This window comes from Nannospalax galili, unplaced genomic scaffold (assembly GCF_000622305.1).
Source record: "Nannospalax galili isolate Female #2095 unplaced genomic scaffold, S.galili_v1.0 scaffold39, whole genome shotgun sequence".
Taxonomy (NCBI): domain Eukaryota; kingdom Metazoa; phylum Chordata; class Mammalia; order Rodentia; family Spalacidae; genus Nannospalax; species Nannospalax galili.
Genome location: NW_008346683.1, coordinates 3,730,758 through 3,756,129, shown reverse-complemented (window position 1 = coordinate 3,756,129; position 25,372 = coordinate 3,730,758). Strand labels below are relative to the sequence as shown.

The 25,372-nt window shown below is 46.8% G+C and overlaps 1 protein-coding gene across 1 annotated transcript in view; it reads right to left on the bottom strand.

Moving 5' to 3' along the window:
* The window catches only part of LOC103742112 (synapsin-3), a 75,459-nt gene that overhangs the window by 13,543 nt on the left and 36,544 nt on the right, over positions 1-25,372 (bottom strand). The window contains exons 2-4 of the mRNA XM_029568343.1: positions 15,287-15,429; positions 7,842-7,916; positions 3,420-3,522 (exon numbers count right to left, since the gene is read on the bottom strand). Coding sequence (XP_029424203.1) covers positions 3,420-3,522; positions 7,842-7,916; positions 15,287-15,429 — 321 coding nt within the window. The remainder of the gene's footprint in view (positions 1-3,419; positions 3,523-7,841; positions 7,917-15,286; positions 15,430-25,372) is intronic.

Below are 25,372 nucleotides of genomic sequence, written 5' to 3'. Positions count from 1 at the left end.
AAAAAAAAAAAAAAAGCTGTTGGTCACCCTCTCTTTTCTACCATAGAAATCAAGCCAGTAGTGTTCACCTGCCTCACCCTGTCAAACCTGTCTACTTGCTTCCCCTTTGTTCAGGTAGGTTCTCTCTTCCAGGTTCCGTACCTCATTCCCTCAGCCCACTCCTCACCTGGCTGGTCCGGGAACCACCTAGCCAGCCTCTGGGAAACCCTCCAGGACTGCATGAATTCCTAGGAGCCTCTCTGTACCTGTATTTGTGCTGTGCTGTCTTAGGGGTCCCATTGGAGAGCTTAGTTCACAGAACTATCACTTGCCATCTGTAAGCCTAGAAGGTCAGGGGCAGCCTGTGCCCTGGAGGAAGGGGAGGGTCTTGCAGTAAGCTCTGCTCATTATTTAAGGCACAGAGTGCAGTTTCACTGAGCACTGAACATGTGCAAGGCACTATTCTAAGAACTGGATATGGATGCTAGAGCTATCCTAGACTAGCTCTTTGATGGGCTGGGGATGTGGCTCAGTTGGTAGAGTGCTTGCCTAGCATGCATGAGGCTCAGGGTTCATCCTCAGCACTTAATAAATATGAGTGTGGTGGCACACACCTGTAATCCCAGCACTCAGGAGGTGGAGGCAGGAGGATCAGAAGTTCAAGGTCTTCCTTGACCACATAACTGAGTTTGAGGTCAGCTTTGGTGACATGAGACCCTTCCTCAAAATAACAAGAATAGCTCTTTGATGCAGGGCTTATAATTGTTACGATTCTCCTCATGAGAGTGATGATGAAAACGAGGGTAGGAGAGTGCTAAGTTCTAAGTCAGCAGGGACATTCTTACCAAGTACTGGGCAGCTCTTTGTGGTAGGATCTTAGAAGAAGCAACGGGGTATCCAGGCCTATGTTTTGCTACCGACTTCGTAAGAGGCCTTGGATAAACCCCTTTTCCACTATGCGTAGATTTTCTGTCAACTGTTAACTAAGGGTTCAAGCAGCTGCTAAGACCCTTCTGGTGGGATTTTTAGGGGTCTGTGAGTACAAGCACCCAGTGTGCCTCAAAAGCTGAAAAGAAAGCTATTCAATGACATGGATATGGATGTCAGCAGGTCCTGAAAACCACCCTTAAATGGAGCTCCCTGGGGTGGGATATGTATCTGAATCTGGGACCCCTCATGGCACATAGGCAGTCTCCATCAGCAGTTACAATGGGGCTGGATGGAGTCTGTCCCCAAAGCACATGGGCTTCCCGCACCCTGCCCGGTGCTCCTCCCTCCCACCCTGCCCACCCCTTTCCATCCTGGCTAGTTCCCCACACTCTGTGCAGTGGAAAACAGCCACCACAAGGAACATGAGGTCAGGAACTGGAATCCCCATAGTGGACGCAGCCAGAGGAAGTGGACACTCGCTCTCCCCAGGGAAATGTTTTCTTCCCAGTGAGGAAGGTCATCCCCTGGACAGGTCAGAGAGGACAAGTTCAAGGGTGCTTCCCCTGAGGACCATGAGCACCCTCACTGAACATGTCACACAAACTGTTCTCACCGCAGAGGTGGCTGAAGGGTAGTATTTTTGGATCCCTACTATCTTTTTTTCCCCTTTCTGGGAAAAATACATTTTATATTCCAAGTAACAAGCTCCCAGTCTTCCTTGATCCACCCCAAACCCAAAAGGAAAAGGAAAAATATTCTCCAATGTTTCTGAGAAAAAAAATCTGAAAGACATCTTTTTTTTTCTGGAACATTTTTGAAAAGTTGTTTTCTTATATTTTTAAAGTTCAAACCCACTGCTTTTACTTTTTATTTTAACCTGAAACATTGCATTCCTGACCCCCTGAGTGTCTGGAGCTGGGACCCATGGGTGCAGAGGCTTTTTTGTTCTAAAAAAAGAAAGTGGAGAATCTCAAGAGACCAGAGCTCCTAGGTGGAGAATGCTGATCCAGGAGACCAGGGCGGGTTCTCACTCTTAATGGGACAGTGGCTTTCTCCTACTCTCCTGCCAAAGGCTAAATCCCACTCATTTGGTTTAGGGTCAAATGCCCAGAGTGAAGAGATGAAGAAGCATGTGTGAGCCAAAGCCAGGTTCATATCTGGTGTCCTAGTGAGGAAGTTCAAGGCTAAGTGGCTTGTCAGAGCTGTGATACCCCAGGGGAAATGGCCTTCGCCCCACCTCTGGTCTGGTGTTAGAGGGAAAGCGGTCCCTGACGAAAGGAGAACAGGATCCTAAACAGAGATGCCACTCATCCTGTGGAAGCCTTAGGCCTTTCTAGGGAGGAAGTCAGCAAGTGAGACCCTGCCCTACTGCCAAGGAAGCCCCTTCCTGCCCTGGTGGGTTGCTCTCTTGGCAGAGACATGTTTCCAACCATTTAGTCACCTGGTGCTGCTGCCCGTTGGTCCTTGGGGAGCAGGGCAGACATAAGGGACTGGAGAACTGACTGGCTCTTGTGGTCACCCCAGCCATGTGCCTCCCATTAGCTGCCCACACCCGTGGAGAGGCAGCTGCAGGGGAGGGGCGGCCACAGGGCTCCCCTCACGTGTCTTGACCTGGTGTCAGCCCATTCCTCCCTTGTGGGTTGAGAAGTGAGCCTCATGGAAGGAGTGAGCTACAAGGTCCATGTGTGACTGTAGAGATGGGCAGCTGGGAGAGGAGAGGACCCCTGAGGCCATGGGGGTGTTTCAGGTGAAAGCTGTGGAGAACCACTTGGGGTGCGGGAGGCAGGAGTCAGATGTGACGAGAGGACAAGGAGACCCCGAGGATGGTGGGGAGGGTCACAGAGACACAAGGATGCTGTGGGATGAAGAGAGGTATGGGTCACAGGAGGATCTTGAGAGCGATTCTGGACCCCTTGTCAATCTGTGAACATCTCTTACGTTGCTGTTTTCTGACGTTGCGTCTGTTCCTCCAGCCACAGGCTACACAATGGTATCCCCATGGCCTGCAATGCCCTGCCATTTCTTCTTTGTCTCCTTCCCCACCAAGGCTGCTGACTCTGTACCTGTTGTGTTCAAAGTTATGTCCCAAAGCTCCTCAGTGCCTGGCCCAAGGGAGCCCCAGAGCGCATCATGAATAAAATGATGGAATTCTTGCATAGTGACCAGGAAATTATGGTCACTTCATGTGCTTGAGCACCGGGGACACTGCCAAGGCCCAATGGGATGGAATCTTATGGACTCTTGGCTTGACAGGCTAGGAAAAGTTATGGCTGGTACCCTGAGCTCTGGAGGCTGAGGTCAGCATGCTGAGCAGGGAGGCTCCTGCTGCCGCCAGCTGAGGTGGGCAAGGTGCATGAGGCAGAGGGGAAGATGCCTCTGGGACTGGCTCACTAAGGCCTGAGCTGCATCTGCCAGGTCAGGAGCCAGGTATGGCTGCCATGCTGGTGTTCAGCTTGAGTTTCCTCCTGCTGGGGGTGGACCAGGCTGGGCCTTCCTGTTTCATGCCTCACCTCGATGATGTAATCTCTGCCGTCCTTGCTGTGGACGGCCTTGACAGCACAGATGTCTAGGCCGCCAAACATTTCTGAGCAGCTGTCCACCCATAGCCTGTACCTGCAAGGATAAGCAGACAGTGAGTGGGGTAAGCAGCGGGGTGGGAGGCCAGAGGGATAGAGGGAATGGGGAGATAGAGAGACAGGCTCAGCGAAACAGGCACAGAGAGTGATGTGCTCCAGCGGGAGGTGGGGGCATGACCTCAGAGATGGTGGCCATGTGCTGCCACATCGCCGCTCCACAACCTTGGCACTGCAGCAGCCGGAGTTTACCCTGCCCCCCATCTGGAGCCATCCTGGACACCCAGCTGCCCCAGCAGCCCTTTTCCCTTGGGAAAGCTGCTTGAAGGGCCCTAGAAATCCCTCTAGGCTGCCCTCCCAGCACAGAGCCCCAGACAGACAAGAGCCTGTGGGGGACAAAGGGTGTATTCTCCCAGAGCCTGAGGAGGCTGGGGGAAGGGGAAGCTGGTCAAACTGCTCCTGTCTGGCCCAGGGGCCTGGCCCTTTGGACCAATTGCTTTTGTTCCCTTTCCAGCTTCTGATGGCTGTGGGGCCAGTTTGCTTTGCTGGGGACAGATGTGGGCTCTGAACTTTGACCTTACAACAAGGAGTTGGTTGTATCTGGAGAAATCTTCAGGGCTCACACTTGGCTTCTCTTGTGGGCTGGATTTGGGAGTCACAGGGGACTTTGTGCCAATGCTCTTGCATCTCTCCCGGATCTATTTGTGTTCTCTGAGCCATAAGCCCCGGAATGAGGAGGGACCATGGCTGAAGAGGCTTTAGGACTCACTCTTTAGTCTTAGCCACTAGGGCCCACTGAGGCTAGAGAGGAAGGGTAACTCATGAAGGGCACCCAGCAGGATAACGACAGGTCAGATTCACCTAGATCACCTGGGACCTATCTTAGTTCTCCTCTCATCTAATTACAGCCAGGAGCATGCTGGGAGTAAAAGGAAGGATGCAGACTCACACCCACTCCGTTCTTACTATGTGCCATTCTTTTTCTGGGGGCTTGACTCCTCCTCTCCTCTAATCTCACCACAACCTAATCATGGAGGGCTGAACGCCTGTTGCAGATGAAGAAACTGAGGCTTAGAGATTAATAAATGACGGTGTGGCTTCCATTCCTAGATCCTGTCTGTGTCCAGGTCCCACAACTCATCTGTTCTTACTCGACATAGAAGAACTGGAGTGTGTGCGTGTGTGCGTGTGTGCGTGCGTGCGTGCGTGCGTGTGTGTGTGTGTGTGTGTGCGTGTGTTTATGCTGAACATGTTGGGTAGGTTCATCTGTGTGCATGCAGGAGTGTGGCAGCCAGAAGTCAACCTCAGGTGCTGTTCTTCAAGAGCCATCCAGCTTTTTCTTTTTTTTTTTGAGACAGGGTCTTTCACTGAATCTGGAGCTTGCTTAACAGGCTAAGCTGGTTGGCCAGCAAGCCCCAAGCTCCTCCTGTCTCTGTCTCCCCAGTGCTGGGATTATAACAGCACACTGTCATGCCTGGCTTTTTTATGTGGGTTCTGGGGATAGAACTCAGGTCCTTAAGCTTGTATGGCAAGTACTTTATGGACTGATCTGTCAGCTAGAGACCCGGAATTTTGATATTATTTCCTTAGTAATTTGAGGCTGAGCCTCTCCCTCTTGCTGCTTTAGTTTCCGTTATCTGTGAGCTGATTCTTCTTGTGCTTGGGACTCAAAAGGATAATGAAGCCCATATATAAATCAGTGTCCAGCCTTAGGGCTATTCCCTGTGTTATCAGATGCCTTTTACCAGTCCTTAATCTTTCCATGAGACTTTGCTGTGAAGCTTCATTCTTGCGATAACTTTGATCCTTGGAGCTCTGCAAGCCTCTAGGCTCCTTGATTAGTGCTACTGTATTTGGAGCTGTTGGCTGACTCATGGGACATCACGTGCTCAGGGAAACCTCTGCCCTGAGACACGCTCATGGGCCAGGGCTCTTCCCACAGGAGGCAGAAGTCTAGACCTAGGTCTAGAGAAAACTGGTTTCCAGAGGCTGTTTACAAATGATGAACGCCTGTGTCACCTGCATGCCATACCCCAGAGGCAGGCACCCCAGTGTGGAAAGTTAGTGTGGGAAAGGCTCCCCTCCAGCCAAATGGGACTAGCACCAACCAGGCCTTGTGACAGTTGCCCAGGAGTCACACTACCCAGCAAACAGATGAACCAGGCAGAGGATGGGTTGGGCCTGTTTAAAGTTTTCCAGGGATGTGGGCCCTGTGGGAATGGGACTGGGGAGCTCTGTCCAGCCCCTGAGCACTGACCTTGACTTCATGAAGGTGAGAGCATGCCAAGCAGATCCTGCCCTGTGGGAGGTTTCTGTTAGAGTGATTCCTGTGACCTGATACTGAATAGAGCCACAGGATGGTAGCCTGCTGGGGATCTTTGTGACAAGTTTCTGAAGCAACGGAGAGGGCAAGACTCATAGTCTGGATAGGTCATGAAGAGGGAGGGCACTGACCACCTACAAACATCCCCTGGGGGAGGGATGTGCCTGGTAACTGGTGCAACGCCCTGGAGACCAGCTAGTACCTATGGGTTCCCAGGTGGAAACTGCAGCTCCCACCTGGGATTGCTGGCAAGGGCAGTATCTTCCTGGACAGGGGCATGTGCTGGGGTAAGCATTGCTTAGTCCTCATGATGGTGCTAGAACTTGATTCTTTTGTCTTCATTTTCTGATTGAAGAAGTTCAGCAGCATTTCTAACTTATCCAAAGTCACAGGGCTAAGAAGGGTCAGGGTCACTCTGGTCACGTGATTTCCTCAGCTTATAGCCACTGAACTGGAAGTCCCATGAGGGTAGGACTGGTGTCCCTTTTCCTTACCAGTATTCCCCTAGGGCTTAGTTCCATGAGTGGCTCCCAGTGGGCACCAACACAATAGTTATAGATATGCTGGCTCTCCTGGATTCCCACTCATTCTTTAAAATGGAATTCTGGCACCTTCTTTCAGGGACCCTTCCCTGACTTTTCCTTCCCTAGACTTCATTGGGTGCCCCATTGCAGAACTCAGTGCTCATGCTGTCCCTACATTATTGAATTGGGTTGTAATGGTCTCCTCCATTAGAAGAGGAGCAGGAAATGATGGTTGATGCTATAATGGGTAGAGCATTTCTTTTCTCTCCTACTAAAGACTTCTCAATATACCCTGGCATTACATCACTCACTGAAACTCAGCCATTGTTTCTACAGAGGTTAGACCCTCTTCAGCATCCTGCCTAGAAAGCTGAGATAGGTTTACCCAATCCCAGCACAGCAGCCATCTCAGCCATAGTGATTGACTCAGAGATGATCATGTGACCCAAGCCTGGCCAAGCAAGCAGTCCATAAGTCTAGGTTCCAGGCTTTGGATGAAGTGGTTAGGAAAGATGCCTTTTTTTCTGCTGGACTTGTTATTGAGGCTTTCAGCCCAGAGATGCTATAAACACCGTAGGCGAAAACATGGCCCAATGCAGCAACTACAGAAACCACTTCAACTGAGGGAAGAGAAACAAGTCTCTCCCGAAGGTTTACCTCTTGAGTTTTCAGCAACGGAAGCTGATAAATCCCTAAAATACAAACTAGTATGATGGGTTTTGATGCTTGCAGCTCACTCACAGTTCTTAGAGGGAAGAATCAACGCTTTTTTGTCTTGGTTTCTTGACTGCACATCACACTGTGGCATGCTGTGGACTCTTAAGTGTTTACTGACTCCAGAGCCCATGCCCTGACCACTGCTGCATTCTTGCAGGCAGCATTCACTGGGCTCCCAAGGAAAAACGTGTGTGTGTGTGTGTGTGTGTGTGTGTGTGTGTGTGTGTGTATGTGTATATGTATCTGGCTCTGAGTGTGGGTACTGAGCCCTTCCTCAACAGAAGAAGCTAAAAAAGGGAGACAAACTTCTAGGTCCCTCAGCCACAGTGCACCTCGAAACACTCATGATTTAAGGGAAAGTAGCCTCTCCCTGTTCATATGGAAATAGGAGTGAGTCTGGGGACCGAGGCCATTCCATTTCTCTAGTGTCCTAATGATACTTTCTCACAGCTGTCTGCACACAAAGGGGACAGGTGAATGCTCCCATCTCTCTTCCTGAGGCAGCAGGGCAGGTCTGGGAAGTCCCCTGGACTTGGAGTCAAGGACCTCAGAATTTTACCCTCAGCTCTGGGATGCTGGGCAAACCTCGTCTCCTCTCTGAACTTCTGCCATCTGTAAATATTATTTTGACAGGTGACTTCTAGTTGCTGTTGATAGTTAAGGAGAGCATGCTGGGGAAGTGCTCTGTAGGTAGGGACACTGGACAGAGGGTGGGATGGCATCTTCTCAAGGCTGTTTGCCAACCCCCAGCTCCCACCATGACTGGTATCTCTCCATATGTCCTTTGTCTCTTACCTCTCTGTCATGGCCACCTGCTCCAGCATGGCAGAGCCAGTGTTGGCCTTCCAGTTTCCAGAGATGGAGGTTCTCCTGGGTTAGAACAAACCATACACCAAGGACATTAGGGATCCTATCACCAATCTGCTTTCCTTCTTTGCTTTGGCTTTTAGGAGACTCTATTTCAAATTTCTGGATCACATTACACATAATACATACTTACAGGTTTGTTTTCTATTTTCAACTTTATTTTCCTTTTTGTAATTTCCATTCATGCTGATTTATTTACTTCCTGGACCTTATGTATTATTTTCTAAACTGCTTTTGAAATTTAAAGATTAAGTTTTAAAAAATATTTTATTTATTATTTTTATTTTATGTGTGTGTATACTGGAGTTACGGACGGTTATTAGCTGCCATGTGGGTGCTGGGATTTGAACTGGGGTCTTTTTCAAGAACAGCCAGTGTTCTCAACTGCTGAGCCATCTCTCCAGCCCCTAAAGATTAAATTTTAAAAGGACTGACACATGGGCTGGAGAGATGGCTCAGTGGGTTAAAAGCACTGGCTGCTCTCACAGAGGACTTGGCACCCACGTATCAGCTAACAACCATCGATAACTCCAGTTCCAGGGGATCCCACACCTGACCTTCGAGGGCATTGCACGACATGGGTATACTTACACACATGCAGGCAATGCACTCACACACATAAAATAAAATATTAAGAGGGCTGACACAATCAGATAAAATTGTGAAAACCTTGGTGCTGTAGTTTGGAACTGGAGTGTCTCCCAGCCCATGTTAAAGGCTTGATTTTTCAGCCTGTAATCCATGGTATTATTAGAAAAGAATCCATGGTGTTTTGGAAAGTGGTGGAACTTTCAGCAAGTGAAGCCTGAGAGAAGACACTCAGGTCACTGGGGGCATGCCTTTAAGGGGCTACTGGGACCCCAGTCCTTCCTGTCTGTTTTTTGATTTCCTGGCCACCGTGATGTGAGCAGCCTCCTGAGCCATGCATGGTCTTCTGGACTGTGGTACCACAGGCCCAAAGCAATAGGGGCAAGTAACCATAGTCTGAAACTTCTAAAACTGTGATCCAAAACAAACCTTTCTTCCTTTTAAGTTGATTATCTCAAGTATCTTGTTACAGCAACAGAACAATCGCTAAAAAAATGCATGGCCTCTTGTTTTTGAAGAGAACTAGGGAAGCAGTGTAGCCCCTCATGAATCTGGAGGTTTTTTTTTTTTTTTAAATGAATTCTAAATATTTTTCCCATGGTGAAGAGTTGGGACGGCTTTGTGACCTCTGTCCACCTCACTGCCCGTTTCACTGCTGTCTCTGCTTTTCTGGAGTTTGTTCTCCCCTGGTCACAGCTGTCTTCCTCTTAGCAATCTCCCATGCACGGTTCCTCCCTTGCACTGGGGCCTGCACACACACTCCTCCTGCTGCCCCAGGCAGCCTTTATTTCCACTTTTGCCTTCCTAACTTCTTGCTCACCCCCAAGGCTTCATTTGAATGTGGAATAAGGACTGTCCTGTCCCCTTTACCCCTGCACTGTGCTCAGGTGTGCTCATCCAACCTGTCCTGATAGAGGGGAAGTCCCCCAAACAGGGGACTGTTTTTACAACACGCCCTGGACACTCAGCGTCACTGGGGCCTGGCATGCAGGAGGTGCCTGGTAGCTACTGATTGTATGAGGGAGGATGGATGCTGAGGAGAACCCAGGGCACGTCTGAATCCACACTTAAAATGGCAGGCAAAACAAAAAACAAAACAAAACAAAAAACCTGTTTGTCTTCTGGCCAAGAGAAGGTGTGTGGCTGAGACCAAAGGATGAACAGGGAAAGAGAATGTAACCTTCTAAAAGAGAGAATCAGATGTGTAAATTCTGAAAAGCTGGGGGTGATCACAGCAATTCAGAAGTTCACTGCCATCAATGAGCTCTGTCAGTCAGGTTGAGTTCAGTTCACTTTGGCAAGGCTCGTAGGGTTAGCCTACGTCCTGGGTGTGGACTAACCTGCGAGCGCAAAGCTGACCCCATCCTCAGGCTGTTCACTCACTACTTTTTCTAGACTTGAGCCAGAGGATGGGCGTGGTAAGTTAGCTATGGACGTGAGCTACAGGGGAGAAAAGTGGAAGCCAGCGTTTCTGAATGTGACCCCAGAAGGAAGTCATTGAGCTGTGCCTTGGCAGATCAACAGGTGACGAGAGAAGGCAAGAACTGATGTCTGGACATCTGGTTCCAGCATTTTCTACTGGTACCATCATGGGAAAATGCTCCTCTTTATTTACACCTTGGTAAAAATGGGAATAATTGTAGCTGGGTAACCTTAACGGGGTCTTGTGTGAATGAGAGGAAATATTCCCATAAATCTCTTAGCACAATGGGTTATGCTGTGATTTCCAGTAAAAAGAGATAAGAAATGAAGACATTCCAAGGGCTGAAGCAGCAGGGACACAAGCCAGATTGCTCTCCTTCCAAGAGGACAAGGATTGGGAGAGCTGATAGTTGAGGACTGCTTTGGGTGTCTGAGACATGTGTCTAAGGGCCTCACAAGTGCTGGCTCATGTCAGCCTCACATAACCGAAGGAGACAGCTTCAGTATCACTATTGTTCTCTCTTGGTACAGATACCCCCAAACCATATCTCACATGCCCTACTCTCTTAACCTTGACTCTCCATGCAGAGCCGGTCAAGCCATCACACATGCAAGAAAGGTCCTTGTGCTTGTCCTGAATGTAATGTAGCCACTGAGATGCAGGATGCAATGGAGGCAGTGAACGAAGCATCTGTCTGCATTGTAAACTACCTTCATCTGTTTGGGCTGATATAACAGAAGACCTTAAGCTTGGTGGCTTATAAATAAATAATTTCTTTTTCGTAGTTCTGGAAGCTTGGAGATCCAAGCTCAAGGTGTCCGAAGATTCAGTGTTTGATGAGGGACTCACTTTCTGGTTCTTCGATAATCCCCGCTTGCTGTGTCTTCATGTAGGAAGAGAGGTAAGGGGTCCTTCTGATATCCCTTTCTAAAGCACTGTCCTACTTAGCTTTGACTGTCAGCCCAGAGTCACCTGAGAAGGGCCTCTCAATTGAGATGCTTCCCATATCAGATTGGCCTGTGGACATGTCTGTGGGGGATTGTCTTGATCATTAATTGATGCAGGAGAGCCCAGTCTATTGTGGGACACACTACTACCTGGATAGGTGGTCCTGGGTTGTATAAGAAAGCTAGCTAAGCATGGGCCTGTGATGGAGGTGGCGGGAAGCATTCCTCCATGGTCTCTGCTTTGGGTTCCTGCTTGAGTTCCTTCCCTGACTTCCCTCAATGATGGACTGTGACCTGGAGGCTGAGGCAAACCCTTTTCTTCTTGAAGTTGCTTTTGATCAGAGTGTGTCCTTTGCTTCTCTGTTGCCGTGAAAAAAACTGACCAGAACCTACTTAGGGGGGAAAGGGTTTATTGCATCTTACAGTTTATGTTCAGTCCATCATTGAGGGAAGCCAGGGCAGGAACAGGGGGGATTCTGGAGGCAGAACCTGAAGTGGAGACCATGGAGGAGTGCTGCTTGCTGCCCTGCTTCCTCCGGCCTGCTCAGTTATTTTTCTCTTCCTTCCTATCCTTCCTTCCTTCCCTCCCTCCTTCCTTCCTTCCTTCCTTCCCTCCCTCCTTCCCTCCCTTCTTCCTTTCTCTCTCTCTTTCTCTCTCTTTCTTTCTTTCTCTCTCTTTCTTTTCTTTTCTTTTCTTTTCTTTTCTTTGACAAGGTCTCCCTGTAGCCCCAGCTGGCCTGTAACTCGCTATGTAGGCCAGGCTGGCCCCAGTCTCAGAGATCTGCCTGCCTCTGCTTCCTGAGTGCTGGAATTAAAGGCATGTGCCACCATACCTAGCTCGGGGTGGCACCTCCCCCAGTGGGCTGGGCCCTCCTACACCAACCAGCAATATGCCCCACAGACATATCTGTAGGTTAAGTTGATGGAGGAAATTCCTTAGTTGAGGCTCTTCTTACCAGGTGTTCCTAGTTAGTGTCAAGTTGAGAAAAGACAACCAGAACCCAAAGCGTTCTTCCATGGTTTTATCAAAGCAACAGAATGAAACTAGAACAAGCACTAATCCCATTCTAGAGTCTGTCCTGATGTTATAATCCCCTCCCCAAACTTTCTTCCTAGGATCATCACTTGGGTGTGGGTTGGAATTTCAACATGAATTCCAAGGGGACACAGACTATAGCACATGTGCACAACCCTGTAGAAGTGGGTGGAGGAAAAGCTTCTGGCCTGAGCTTTTGGACGTGAGTGGAGGCTCTAAGACCAAAGGTCTGACGTGCTGCAGATGGTAAAGTTGTTTTCCACTGAGCCAGAAGGCACAGGCCAAAACTGTCCGCATGGATGGGGGTCAAGCAGATAACTCAGTGGGTAGTGGGTAGTAGAAGTGAGCTTCCTCTTGGCTGGCACAGGAAGGGATAGACAAGCAATCAGGGAATGCAAGAGCAAACCACATAGTGCTGAATGAAAGTGCAGACAACAGTGTATGACTCCATATAGAGTAATATACATACATGCAGGTGGATGGAGGCTTGTGTATACATGGATAAATACACACAGGTATGTCCTGCCTGTGTTTGCTAAAAGGATCTAAAAAACAGTGACATGCCAGGGGCAGCAAGTACAAAGGCCTGAGTGCAGGAGGTTGAATGGTTTCAGGCAGGGAGGATTTTCTCAGCTGAAATGTAGCATGGTCCCCATCCCCTGGATGTGGACCAACCTAGGGTCCAGGAATCTTTGTAACCAATGACAAATTGGAGCTGTCAAGCCAGAAAGGCTCAGCCTAAAGAATGCAGCAATGAGGTAATCCTTGAGAAAAGAAACCGGGGCAAGGTGTCGTCAATGTCAAATGGAAATTCTAACAACGAGGAGAGGCGGGAAATGATATCATGGGGCCTCCAGAATGCACTGGAGTGCCTCATTGGAATTCACCCAGATGGTGCAGAAGGAGGTGATCTTATCCCTGAGACATTCCTAGAGGACATCCGAGAGCAGTGACAGCTCTGGCCTGCCTTGGGGACAGTCAGGATGGGACAGAGCTAGCCCTTGAGGATTGACTCTGTCTCTTTCTTGGGACTATGTCCTTAGTCAACTGCCTGCATCACTAGAAAGTGCTTCAGGTAATGGCTGAGCAAAGCAGTTGCAATTGACTACATGGCTGTGAAGGCAAAGTTTAAAATCAACACTCGGGCTCTTTATTATTATTTTCCTTACTATTTTTTAGTGTGTGTGTGTGCTCACGCACGTGTGTGTGCATGTATGTATACATATCATCAATGTATACTTGTGGAGGCTGGAGACAGCTTCAGGTGTCATCCTCAGGAATGCCATCCACCTCTTTCAGTATCTGTCATTGGCCCGGAGATCACCAGTTAGACTAGACTGGCTGGCCAGTGAGCCCTAGAAATCCTCCTGTCTCTGCCTCCTCAGTACTGGGATTACAAGTGCATATCATTGCACCCAGCATTTTTATGTGCGTTCTGGAAATCCAACTCAGGTCTTTATGTTTGCAACTCAAGTGCTTTATCAACTGAGTCATCCCCCCAGCCCTATTAAATTTTTTTATGTGTACGTGAGGTATGTATATGCAAATATATATATATATATATGTTTGTATGTGCACAGGTTCACATGTGATAAGGGTACATGTGGAGACCAGAGGTCAACTCTGGTGCTGTTCCTCAGGAGAAATCCACCTTGTTTTATGGAGACCAAGTCTCACATTGGGACTCAGGGCTTGCCAATTAGAGCAGGCTGGCTGGCCTGTGAGCCCCAGTGATCTGCCTGTCTCCTTCTCAGCAATGGTATAACAAGTGCTTGCCACCATGCCTGCTTTGTATGTGGCTGTGGGGATCAAACTCAGGTCCTCAGGCTGAACTACCTCCATAGCCCTTACCTGGGCCTTTACACAAAGACATGGTATCTGCTGGCCTAGGCAACCCAGGGGGCGAATAGCCAAAGCAGGCTATACATTCAAGGATTTGCACAGCTGTGATTGACAGACTTCCGTTACAGAATCAAGTGGCTGCTGGGCTTGTCCACAGAGTCCTCAGGCACAAGCTATGCTGGACTGAAGCACATGGACAGACAGACTGTCCAACTGTCCATGGTTAACCACGGCAGACCTCAAATATGAAGCTATGCCCACAGCCAGTGCTGTATGAACAGCTGGTGACAGCCACAGTTGGTTGTGTGGAGTCTCACCATTTGAAATGGAGGCAGCATTTGTGGAGGAAACTTTCCAAACTGAGGGCAGAGAGGCCCAGAAGCAGGTAAGACCTCTCCAAGGGAAAGCCTTCCCGCCTCCTCCACAGTCCCACTGAGGCTATGGTCTCAGCTATCCAGGAGCCCATCCTTTGATGACCCACCCTGGAGTGGGGTGGTGGACTGGTTTTGTCACCTGGCACTCACAGCTCTGCCTTAGCACCTCTATTTCCACCAAGAATGACCTTGCTCCAATTGTCTGCCTTCTTGCTGGGACTCTCCATGATGATTTTCTGCCTTTCTCTAACCCACATGCAGAAGCTGGGTGAATCCTTGCTGTTTCTGAGGAATCACACACTGGGGAGGATTCCTCGCCCATGGGCAGTGCTGGGAGTATCACCTGTTATTTCTGGCTACTCATATTCTTGGGACTGCTCTGACTTCTAATGTTTCTGAAATTCTGAACAAAATCAATAATTTAAAGGAGTTTTAGTTTGTTTTTTAAATTTTTTGATTACCCATGCTTTCATAATCAATTCCCTTAAAACACATACACACACACACACACACACACACACACACACACACACACACAATGGAATATTCAGGAGTGCTCTCTGTTGCTTGCAACCAAAGAACCTAATCTGACTTTCTAACAGGTATTGCTGGTTCCAGAGGATGACAGATTTCTGTTTTACACACCATACACACACACACACACACAAACACACACAGACAGACACACACACACAAACACACAGACAGACAGACAGACACACACACAGAGACAGACACACACACACACAGACACACAAACACACAGACAGACAGACACACACAAACACACAGACAGACAGACAGACACACACACACAGAGACAGACACACACACACAGACACACAAACACACAGACAGACAGACAGACAGACACACACAAACACACAGACAGACAGACAGACACACACACAAAAACACACAGACAGACAGACAGACAGACACACACACACCCTGCATTTTCCCCCTAACAAGCTGAGTTTCTTTCACTGGGTAGCTTGCATGTGTGACTAAGCTGTGATAGAACATGAGGCCTCAGCTGTAAGACCAGAGGGCAGGATGCACTCAGGGAGAGTCTGGGGGAGAAAGGTCACCATGGGGCTTGGGGGTGGCCGGTTCTTCCCATCCTCTCCCACCTTCCTCCCAACTCCTGTCTGCAGACTCACATGTACGCCTTGTAGTTGGATCCAATCTTCTGGATGCGGATGTCATACTTGGAGTCGATGAAGGCCTCTGTAGTGGCATAGGTTTTGGCCATAGCCACTATGCTGGTGATGTCCTGGTAGTCATGCTGGTTTTCTACTTTGATCTGTGGGACGAGGAGGACTTGTGAGTATGGCCACCCACCCCACCTCTACTGAGTACCTGCCCGCATGGGGGAAGTGTGCTCTCTAACAGAGATCACCTGCTTCACAGGGGAGACACATGCAGGAGGCAAAACTTCCCACTGCCTACTTTCCCAAGGAACAGAGAGGAAGGCACTGATTCTACCTGGGACCTCTTTAGAGAAGGTGTGAGGTCCAAGGGGCTCAGAAGGATGAATACAGTTCTCAGATGCACTGGGTGTGTGACTAGGTACGGTCTGTGGAGGAATGAAAAAGTGTGACTGTCAGGGCCTCTGGGAAGGGCAGGGTGGTCACCTGAACGCTGGGCAGGAGGATGGGAACAATAACTGGATAACATTCTCTGGGTACAATTTGTGAAGGGCTCTGCTAGCTCTAAGCAGATGCTGAGATTTTAACCAACACATTTGGGACATCACAGGAGGAAAGTCTGGAGTTTAATGAATAAGTGGTTTAATTTGTGTTTTCCGAAAAAAAAAAATCTCTCAAAAAATTGGGTAGGGGGTTAAATGGGAGAGTGTAATGAGGGTATTAGAGAGCCTGGTTAGAAAAGTGTTTCAATGGAATATGACTCAGATCTTTAAACAACGAAATTATGAAATTCGTAGGTAAATGGATGGAATTGGAAACAATCACCCTGAGTGAGGGAACCCAGACCCAGAAAGACCAATGTTGCATGTTCTCTCTCATAGCCCCATGCTAGCTTTGAAATCTTAGATTTGCATGTTTCAGTTGAAAACCAAAAGAGGTCAAGAAACTAACAAGGTGTGGGAGGCTTCCTGGGAGGGGTCGAAGACGATACAGTCATGGGAAGGGGGAAGGGGAACCTTGGAATAGGAAGTGTTAAATAGGGTGGGGAATGTGAGGGCAGAGGAGGGAGTATTGGGCCGAATAAGTGACATTAAAGGCTTTTAGAAAAAGCCATATGAAAATCTACCACTATAGAAGCTTCTTAAAGAAAATACATATACATTATAAAAAATGATTAAAAGGAGTTACCCTATAGCCAGGGGACATTGTCCCATCATAGACTAAAAATACCCTCAATGCCAGGAATGGATTCCCTCTCTAGAAGCTGCTGACTGTGGGTCCTATAGACCTTCAAACAATACTGACCATTGCGCCTGCTCTTGGTTACCCACTAGAACTTGATGGAAAGACCCTACTGCTGAAGACACTTCATTCATGAGCTGTAGAATGAACAAGGAGAAATCACGCTGGTACTGACTTCAGAGCCTCATCTCCACTGACTACTGTTCATAGTGCTGGAAGGTGCTATGCATGCTACCGGAAGGAGAAAATAATCATCATCCTTACCCAGCTGTGAATCCTGTGAACTACAACAATTGGCCTGGCAATATATTCCCACTGGTACAATGGTGGCACGAATATTATGGGAGTAACCAAACACTCTCTAATTGGATTAAATGTTCCTTCATAGGATGGAGCCCATACCTGACACTGATATCAGGCTTAGGAATCTGAGGCTAGTCAGGTCAAAGGACATAGAGGATAGCCTAATACTAGTTTCCCACTGAATAGTTATCAAAGCAAACTGACTCGTTTAATGAGTTACTGTTATACCCAATAGATTAATGCATCTCTCAGCTCTCACTAGAGATTTTTTTTAATGTAGCTGATGTGATTAACACAGAAACCCACAACTGGCCAATGTACAGAGAACAAGAGGCTGCAGAGTGCCTATCCTTGAATAAGAAACCCATATCAAACTTCTGCCTCCCAAGGCTCAGGGATTGTTGCAGAAGATGGGGTAGAAAGATTGTAAGAGCCAGAGGTAGATATCCACAAGGAAACAGAGATTTCCAGACAGCTGGTCAGTTACTCATATGAATTCACGGCAAAATAACAGGCATGCATAAATCCCATGTAAGCTCAAACCCAACAAAATCCTAGCATAGACATGGGGAAGTGAGTAAGAAACCCCAATACAACCTAAGGAAATTTTGGCAAATGATGGCTTCTGGGAGGGGGAGACACAGTTTCTTTCAAGGATCGGAGTCTTGGTAGATTAACCAGGCTTCAGTGGATGGATGTACACTGAAGAACATTTTGGGACACAAATTAGACTCTGCAGGTCATATATATATATATTATATATATATATTACATTAAATTGGGCAGGGGCAATAAGGTGAGGTCTGGGTAGGGGAAGGGATCCATCAAATTATATTGTATGAGAATCACAAAAATCCAATTAAAAAATTTTAAAGTGTGGGTGTGTTATGAAGTGCGTGGTGTGTCTACATGTATTTGATGTGCACTATGTGGTCTGTTTTTGTGTGCTCATGCGATGTTTGCTGTGTATATTCTGTTGTATCAGGTGCTACTGGGCCTATACAGTAGTGTGTATGTGTGTTCATGTGAGTACGTGCAATTGGCAGACTGGCTTTGTGGTCCAGAGGCTTGAGAGAGAAACTCACCCTGTTTACTAGGCTGAGGCCAGGAGCAGAGTTGTGTTCTGGGGTAAGGGAGAGGAGCTAGGGGAGCTCCCAAAGACCAAGGGCAGGGTATAAGCCAAGGCTCCATAGCTGTGATCCCAAGACAATGTAGAGGCTGATTCCTAGAGGCTGTGGACAGCCGGGAGGGCTGCCCCATCTGATTGGCCTTGGGGATCCTGCCTGTCCCCATGCTACCTTCCCCTGCTACCTTCATATTGACATCAGAACATTCTGATATTGGACCAGAGGCAGGCAGGGGCCCTGAGGGGCTGTGTGCAGGCAGTCTGGCTGGATGGTACCAGAGTAGGACTGGCCCTCAGAGGCACCTTCCTCTTTTCCCATGTCCCCTGTCCTTTGCACCTCAGCCCTGACACCATCCTGATGTTCTGATGTTGTCCACTCACATTTGCCCCAACTTCATAGAGTACAAGGGGCCCTTTGGGGGACCCTGAACAGCTCTGGAGAAGGGGGCAGGTGGCCTGCAGCTGGTCCTTAGGATGGAGGGTAGTGACGGGGTGTGAGAAGCATAGCTGTGGGATGTAGAGCTGGCCTCTGGCCTGGGCTCCAGGCAGAGAACCTTGGTTCTCTGCTTGATTTCCTGGCTGGAAAGGTCTCCAAGGGTTTGCAAAGACAAGCTGAAAACAGGAAGGCCCAAATGAGCTGTGATTCAAGAGAACCCGTGTGCTGTGTGGCGTGTGGGGCCAGAGAACTCCAACTGTGAAGCCACAGCCTCACCACCCGCCTGTCCCTTTCCGCTGCCACTTTATCCCCTCTCTGCCTCCTCTTGACGTCTCACTTCCTCTCTCCTTGGCAGACCTTTCCTCTTATCCCTTTCCTCTTCCGGTTAACATCTCTCTTATTTCCTTCTGTCCTCTTGTTCTCCTTGTTGCTTGCTTCTCGTCTTCTGTCACCGCCCTTTCCACCCCTTTTCTCCCCTCACATTCTGCTGGCTTTGTCCCTTCTCTTATGGCCTTTGTCCTGCTCTCTGACTCTGTGACCCACTCTGTTCTCCCTACCATATCTATGCTTAGGGTTACACCTACCTCTCCCTTGCTGCTTGTGGGATTGCTCTGCTTTCCTCGTGTGTGTGTGTGTGTGTGTGTGTGTGTGTGTGTGTGTGTGTGTGTATGTGTCCATGTGCTCTGTCCTGAGAAGGAACAAGGAGGGAGATTAGTCAAAAAGAAGCAACAGAGGAGCTACAGAAGGTCCAGGATTCAATGCAGCCTCTTCTGACTGGGGTTCCTCTGTGAAGACCTGGAATGAATGAATGGTCCCAGAGGATGGTCTTGCCCTCTGCCTGTGTCTGCTCTTCTACCTGAGGACAAGGTGAAGTTCAATGGGAAGGTGGGTCAAGGAAGCAGATTATGATGCCGTGGGTTATAGGCCAGAGCAAAAGTTTAATTCATCTAAGAAACTGGGATTGCACAGAGATACACAAAGACACTTAAATAGTTCTCTATGTCTACCATCTTGATATATTGTCGAATCACTTCATTTTGTCTATTTTTGATGCATTTGACACACCTTGTTTTATAACTATGTACTCACATGGATACAAGACCAATGAATGAATGAATCCAATTTCTACTTAGTCCTCACAGGAATGGCCATTCGGCCGAGTCATTTGTTTAGCCTATTGTTAGTTACAGTTCGAATGTGAAATGCCCTCCACAAGCTCCTGGGCTTCAACACTTGGTCCCCAGCTGGTGGTGCTGTTTAAGGGGCTTGTAGAACTTTCTGGACATGGGACTTATCTCACTGTCTTGAAGCTAGAGGGGTGAGTCTAGGAGGTTACATCCAGCTGCAGCCTGGCCTGAGATCCCCACTCCCTACTTCCTCACTGAGCACACCGCAGCGATGAGAAAAGACTAACACATTTCTAAATATTTAAATCACATCTAATATGTTCTTGGACCTCTGAGAGTTTTACAATAGTCTACAAACCACACAGAACACAAACGGAATTTGGATGATTGTGGAAGAGGCAGATTTGTAAGTAGATGAATAACTTACAAAACAGTGTTTATTCACGGTTCTGTGTCAGCAAAAAACCTCAGCAATTATCCGACTAATGAAAATCAACTTCTGTTGAGGATATGGTAAACATTATGCCAGGGAGGTCTTTGGACAATTATTATAATTTAATTAAAAATCATAAACATTCAGCAAAGCAATTACTATCACATGTAAGAGATAAGGAAAGCAAAGCTCAGAGGCCAAAGGGCTGGAGTTAGGTCTGGGAAAGGTCTACCCGATTCACGAATGACATAGCATCAAGAGGGATAGTCAGTCAACAGGTTGGAAAGATGGACAAAACACGTTGGCTGGGAAAATGCAAAATGTCCTCTGAGATTAAAATACGCCAGTCATCCAAGTCTGAGGGGAGATGTGAACTATCAGGATTGTGTGTTTGAAAGTGACCTGGAGGAATTATTGTAGGAAAGCTCCATGTGGCCCTTAGAAGAGCTAACACTGTATCCAGCTGCATTAATAGAAGCAAGATGATGAATAGGCCTGAAGCCCTATGGGGAAAATAACCAATCTCTTGTCCCCTGTGGTACCTCAGCCTCCAGCCCAGTACCTGAAAGAAATGCTTGGTAATAATTTGCAGTGTATTTACAATCACTGTTGCCCCTGCTTTTAACCAATCATAGATTGAAAATACTTGGTAAAAAAAGTTATGTCCATACTGAACACAGTCAGACTTACCATTAGTCCCCTGAAAATAACATTTCTTAAAAAGAACTTTATTATTTTTATTTTATGTGTATGAGTGTTATGCCTGCATGTAGGTAAGTGCACGCATGTCATGCAATGCCCACAGAAGACAGAAGAAGCTGTCGGATCCCCTGGAACTGGAGTTAGGGACAGTTGTTAGCTGCCATGTGGGTGCTGGGATTCAAACCTGGGTCTTCTCAAGAACAGTGTTCTTAACTGCTAAGCCATGTCTCCAGCCCCGAAAATAACAATTTACAAAGCATTTACATAGTTTTGGGTGTGAAGAAATTTAAGGGTGATACACAGCGTCTGCAGTGTGTGTGTGTGTGTAGGTAGGTAGGTAGGTATAGGTTATGTGCAAGAGTGAAAACGTTTTATTAATGCCTTAGTCTTTTTCCCCTGCTGATCTGATAAAATACCCTGACAAAAGCAACTTAAGGGAGAACAGGTTTATTCTGAACTCAGGGAACAGTCCATCAGGGAGAAGTCAAGGCAGCAGGAGCTTAGAGCAGCTGGTCTCATCACATCCACAGTCAAAATACAGACAGCAATGAAGGCTGTACAGTGCCCACTTCACTTTCTCTATTTACACAGTTCAAGATTCCCTGCAGAGGGAATGAACTTGCTCACAGTCAAGATGAGTCTTCTCATATCAATCAATGCAATCAAGATAATCCCCCACAGATAGGCCTAGAGGTGATTCTAGATGCTTCCAAGTGATTCTAGAGTTTGTCCAGATTCCCTGCAGAGGGAATGGCCTTGCTCACAGTCAAGATGAGTCTTCTCGTATCAATCAATGCAATCAAGATAATCCCCCACAGATAGGCCTAGAGGTGATTCTAGATGCTTCCAAGTGATTCTAGAGTTTGTCAAGCTGATAACATTAACCAGTACAGTTGAGTACCTGAGCATTTGTGAATGTGGTGTCTGTGGGTGATGTGGAGCCAGTCCCTCATGGGCAGCTAGATACTATACTTAGAGATATGTTTTTTAGCCATTAAACAAATTAATTGACTGCCTACTGTTGCCCATGTACTGTTATAGGAACATACTATAGTTTGGACTGAAATGTCTCTAAAGATCCATGTGTTAAAGGCTTGATCCTCAGCCCAGGGTGCTATTGGGAGATGGTGGAATCTTTAAGATGTGGCCTAGTGGGAGGAAGTTAGGTTATTGAGGTGGGTCCTTAAAAAGGATATTGGGATCCTAGTTCCTCCCTTACTTTCTTTGCTTCCCAACCATTATGAGGTCAGCAGCCTTCTCTAACACATATATTGCCTTACCATAGACTCAACCGACCAAAGATGGAAACATCCAAATTGTGAGCCAGAATGAACCTTTGCTCTTTTTAAATTGTTCCTCTCAGCTATTTTGTGACACTAAGAGGAAGTTGACTAGCATTGTTGAATATGCTGTCATAGCTATACCCTGTGGAGCAGGTAGGGAGGAAAGCCAATAAACAGAACATGGTATGACGTAGAAGTAAAAATGATGTTACAAGAGAAAGCGGAGTGAGGTAGATGAAGAACGGGGAGAGGATGTATGTAGATGATGGGTAGGGAAGGCAGCTGGAGCAGAGGCTTGGGTGAAGCGAGGACACGAGCCAGGCAGGGAAGGAACGAAAAACCTAAGTACAGAGGCCCGGAGGCAAGCACATGGATGCATTTCTGGCTGAGGGAGGGGTTGGTCTTATCTGATCCCGCTAGAACCGTAGCTGGAATCTGTTGGGTCATTCTGTGTCCCACATAGTTTGAGACATTGTTAAACAAGATCATGTTGAGATACTGGAAGGATCTGGAGCTGGCTCATATTTGGAGTGGGCTAATGAACAGAATGACACATGCCCCTCTGCAGAATCAGTCATCGGCATCCAGTCCATGTCTCACAAGGATTTGTTGAACCAGAACAGCAGCAACCCAACACAGCATAACTACATATCCCTGGTGGAAAATATCTAATAAACTATTAGAAATGAATAAGAAATGTGCTATGTGCATATATATGTATTTAGCAGTTACATTGTTGGAATGAATAATAATGGAGCTGATATTTTAAAACCTCCATGATAGTAATAATGTTCATATTATTAGGAGCCCAAATCCTTCCTTCCCTCCCTTCCTCTCTCCATTCCTCCCTCCTTTTCTTCCCTCCTTTTATTATTTTGTCCCCATCCCATGTTAGCCAGGTACTACACCACTGAGTTACAACCCTAGCCCCAAGTGAAAAAGAGATACAATTTGAAAACTGAAAGAAATTAAATTAAATTTCTATTATATAAAAACCAAATTCAAAATGTCAATACGGATTTAGGATATATTTTTCCTGTGCCCACCAAAAGATATAGAAGCACTGGCCAGCAAAACAGCAACGAACATGTTTAGCACTCCACTTAAGGTCCTTAGCAAATGCTATTGTCCTGAAGGGAACCAGGCTCCCTGGTGAAATCCTGGTCCCTGGATTTAGGTAGGAAGTGTGTGGTGAGCTAGGAGCATCTCCTCATGGTGAGAAAAAAAGAAGTTGTCATGTCAAGGCCATGAATCAACCTGAAGGACTCTTAGAAACCAAGATGGATCATTTGAGTGTCAGAAAGAATAATGACTTAAAATGCATCAAAATATGTCAAATTGTTAATAACCCATGACTTAGAAATAAGTGACTGCCACCTTTGGAGGCTACTAAGATATGGTGTTATTCAGAAAATGGGTTAAGTAAAGATGAAGAAATGTTCTTTTTTGTTAATACATGGAGGGTAAAGAGACCAGGAAGGATATCCTTTGGCAAACCCTACTGTCATAATGCATCCAGGCAATGGTGACTGATGCTAAGACCACTGGGGACCCCACTTAGGAAGTTGGGGACTTCCTAAGATGGAGGTTAGGAAGACAATATAGGTCAGTCTTAACATCAAAATAGAATTCCCCAGATAGGGCTATACCTCCAGGTATGACATAGGATAGCATCCTTATTCAGCCTGGGAACTCTCATACAGGCCCTGAGTCAGGTGGCATCCTGGGATCTACCCTCCCAGCTCCCAGGGAAGACAGTGACCGAGGAATACCAGGGATTGCCACCAGCCAAACTCAGAACATAGGTAATTCTACAGGAAAACGACCCATTTTCCTCCCAGTAAATAACAAGGGGGAAAAAGCCACTCAAACAAGAACAGAAGGAGAGGAGTTGTGATAGTCGCACAACCGTGTGAGGACAGGCCTTGTTTGGATACAGTGAGAACAAGTCAATTAACCAGGAACTATTGAAGCTGGGCATGATGGTGCATGCTTGCAATCCTAACACTTGGGAGGCTGAGGTAGAATTGTGCAACTGAGGGCAACCTGGGCTACACAGTGAGTACTAGGCCAGTTAGGGTTACATAGAAAGATTCTTTTGAGTCAGGTTTGTGTCCCCAAATGTCCTTTGGTGTGCATCCAATAGAACTTAATATACATGACAGAGTACATGAAATTCGGGGGGGGGGTATAAGAAGGGTCAGATAGGGAGAGGGCCTAAATATGGTCAAAATATATTGTATAAAATTTGCCAAAATTCAATAAAAAAGGAAAAAATTAAAAATAAGACTTTGCATTTTAAAATGTAAAAAACAAAAAAATGAGCATTTTTTTTTAAAAAAAGAAAAATTCTTACCTCAAAAGACAAAGAAAAGACACAGATAAAAAGGAGGTTATTGAATACTGACTGTATATTAGATGATGTTAAAGAATTATTATGTTTTAGGTACAATAATGGCCTTTGGCTATGTTGAAGTAAAATGGAGGCTTTATGTATTAAAACTACATTCTGAGCTATTTCTGGATGAAATGACGTGCTATCTGGGGTTTGCTTTAAAACAATCCAGCGAGCCATAGAGACAGAGAGGAGTGCTTGCCAAGAACTGAGGTGAAGGAGGATGGGCAGCCATTGCTAATGGGGGTGGGGCCATGAAGGTAGAGTTCTAGGTGCTCATGTCTCCCTCTTGTGATACATCAACAAAACAAACAAAACAAAACAAAGCTTACCCCCCAAAAGCCAAACACTGAATCATATCCTTAGAAGGGGTACTATATGAGAAGCAGATCTCACTTTAACAACATGAAAAAGTAGCTGTGTTTGAGAGGAAGACGGGTATGGAAACACAATCGGCCATCAATAGATACTAGTTGAGGTTGAAAGTTGATATTTTCTCTTCTTTTATGTATACTTGAAAATTTCCACAATAAAAAGTTAAAAACAACAAGAACTAAGAGAAAAAGACAAAATAGGGCTGAGGACATAAAATTAACTTAGAAGGAAGTTAAAAGTGCATTTCGCAATGTCTGGTGTGGGTGTGAGCCCTTTTTATGTGTATTCCTTGTAGAAAAAAATAAAAACAAAAGCAACTTGTGTCAAATATGATCCAGTTTCTCTAAGAGGAAAGGGTTTTTGAGAATCATTGCTTTCCTGCAACACAAATAGGATGGCATTTTCCTGAACTTTCCTAGGGAAGATGCCATGCCCTGGAACTCTGTGATGCTCTCCTGTAACCCATGTTTCTTATACCGCCTTTCAGCATTGGCTCAGGGTTCATAAACAGCAGGTGATTATTCTCATTTCTCTGGGAGCTGAGAAGTCTGACACCAACGTGCTGGCATGGCTGGGTTCTGGTGAGGCCCCACTTCTTGGCTTACAGATGGCTGCCTTCTTGTCCTCACATGGAGAGAGCATGAACAAAATCTCAGGTGTCTCTTCTTAGATGAGC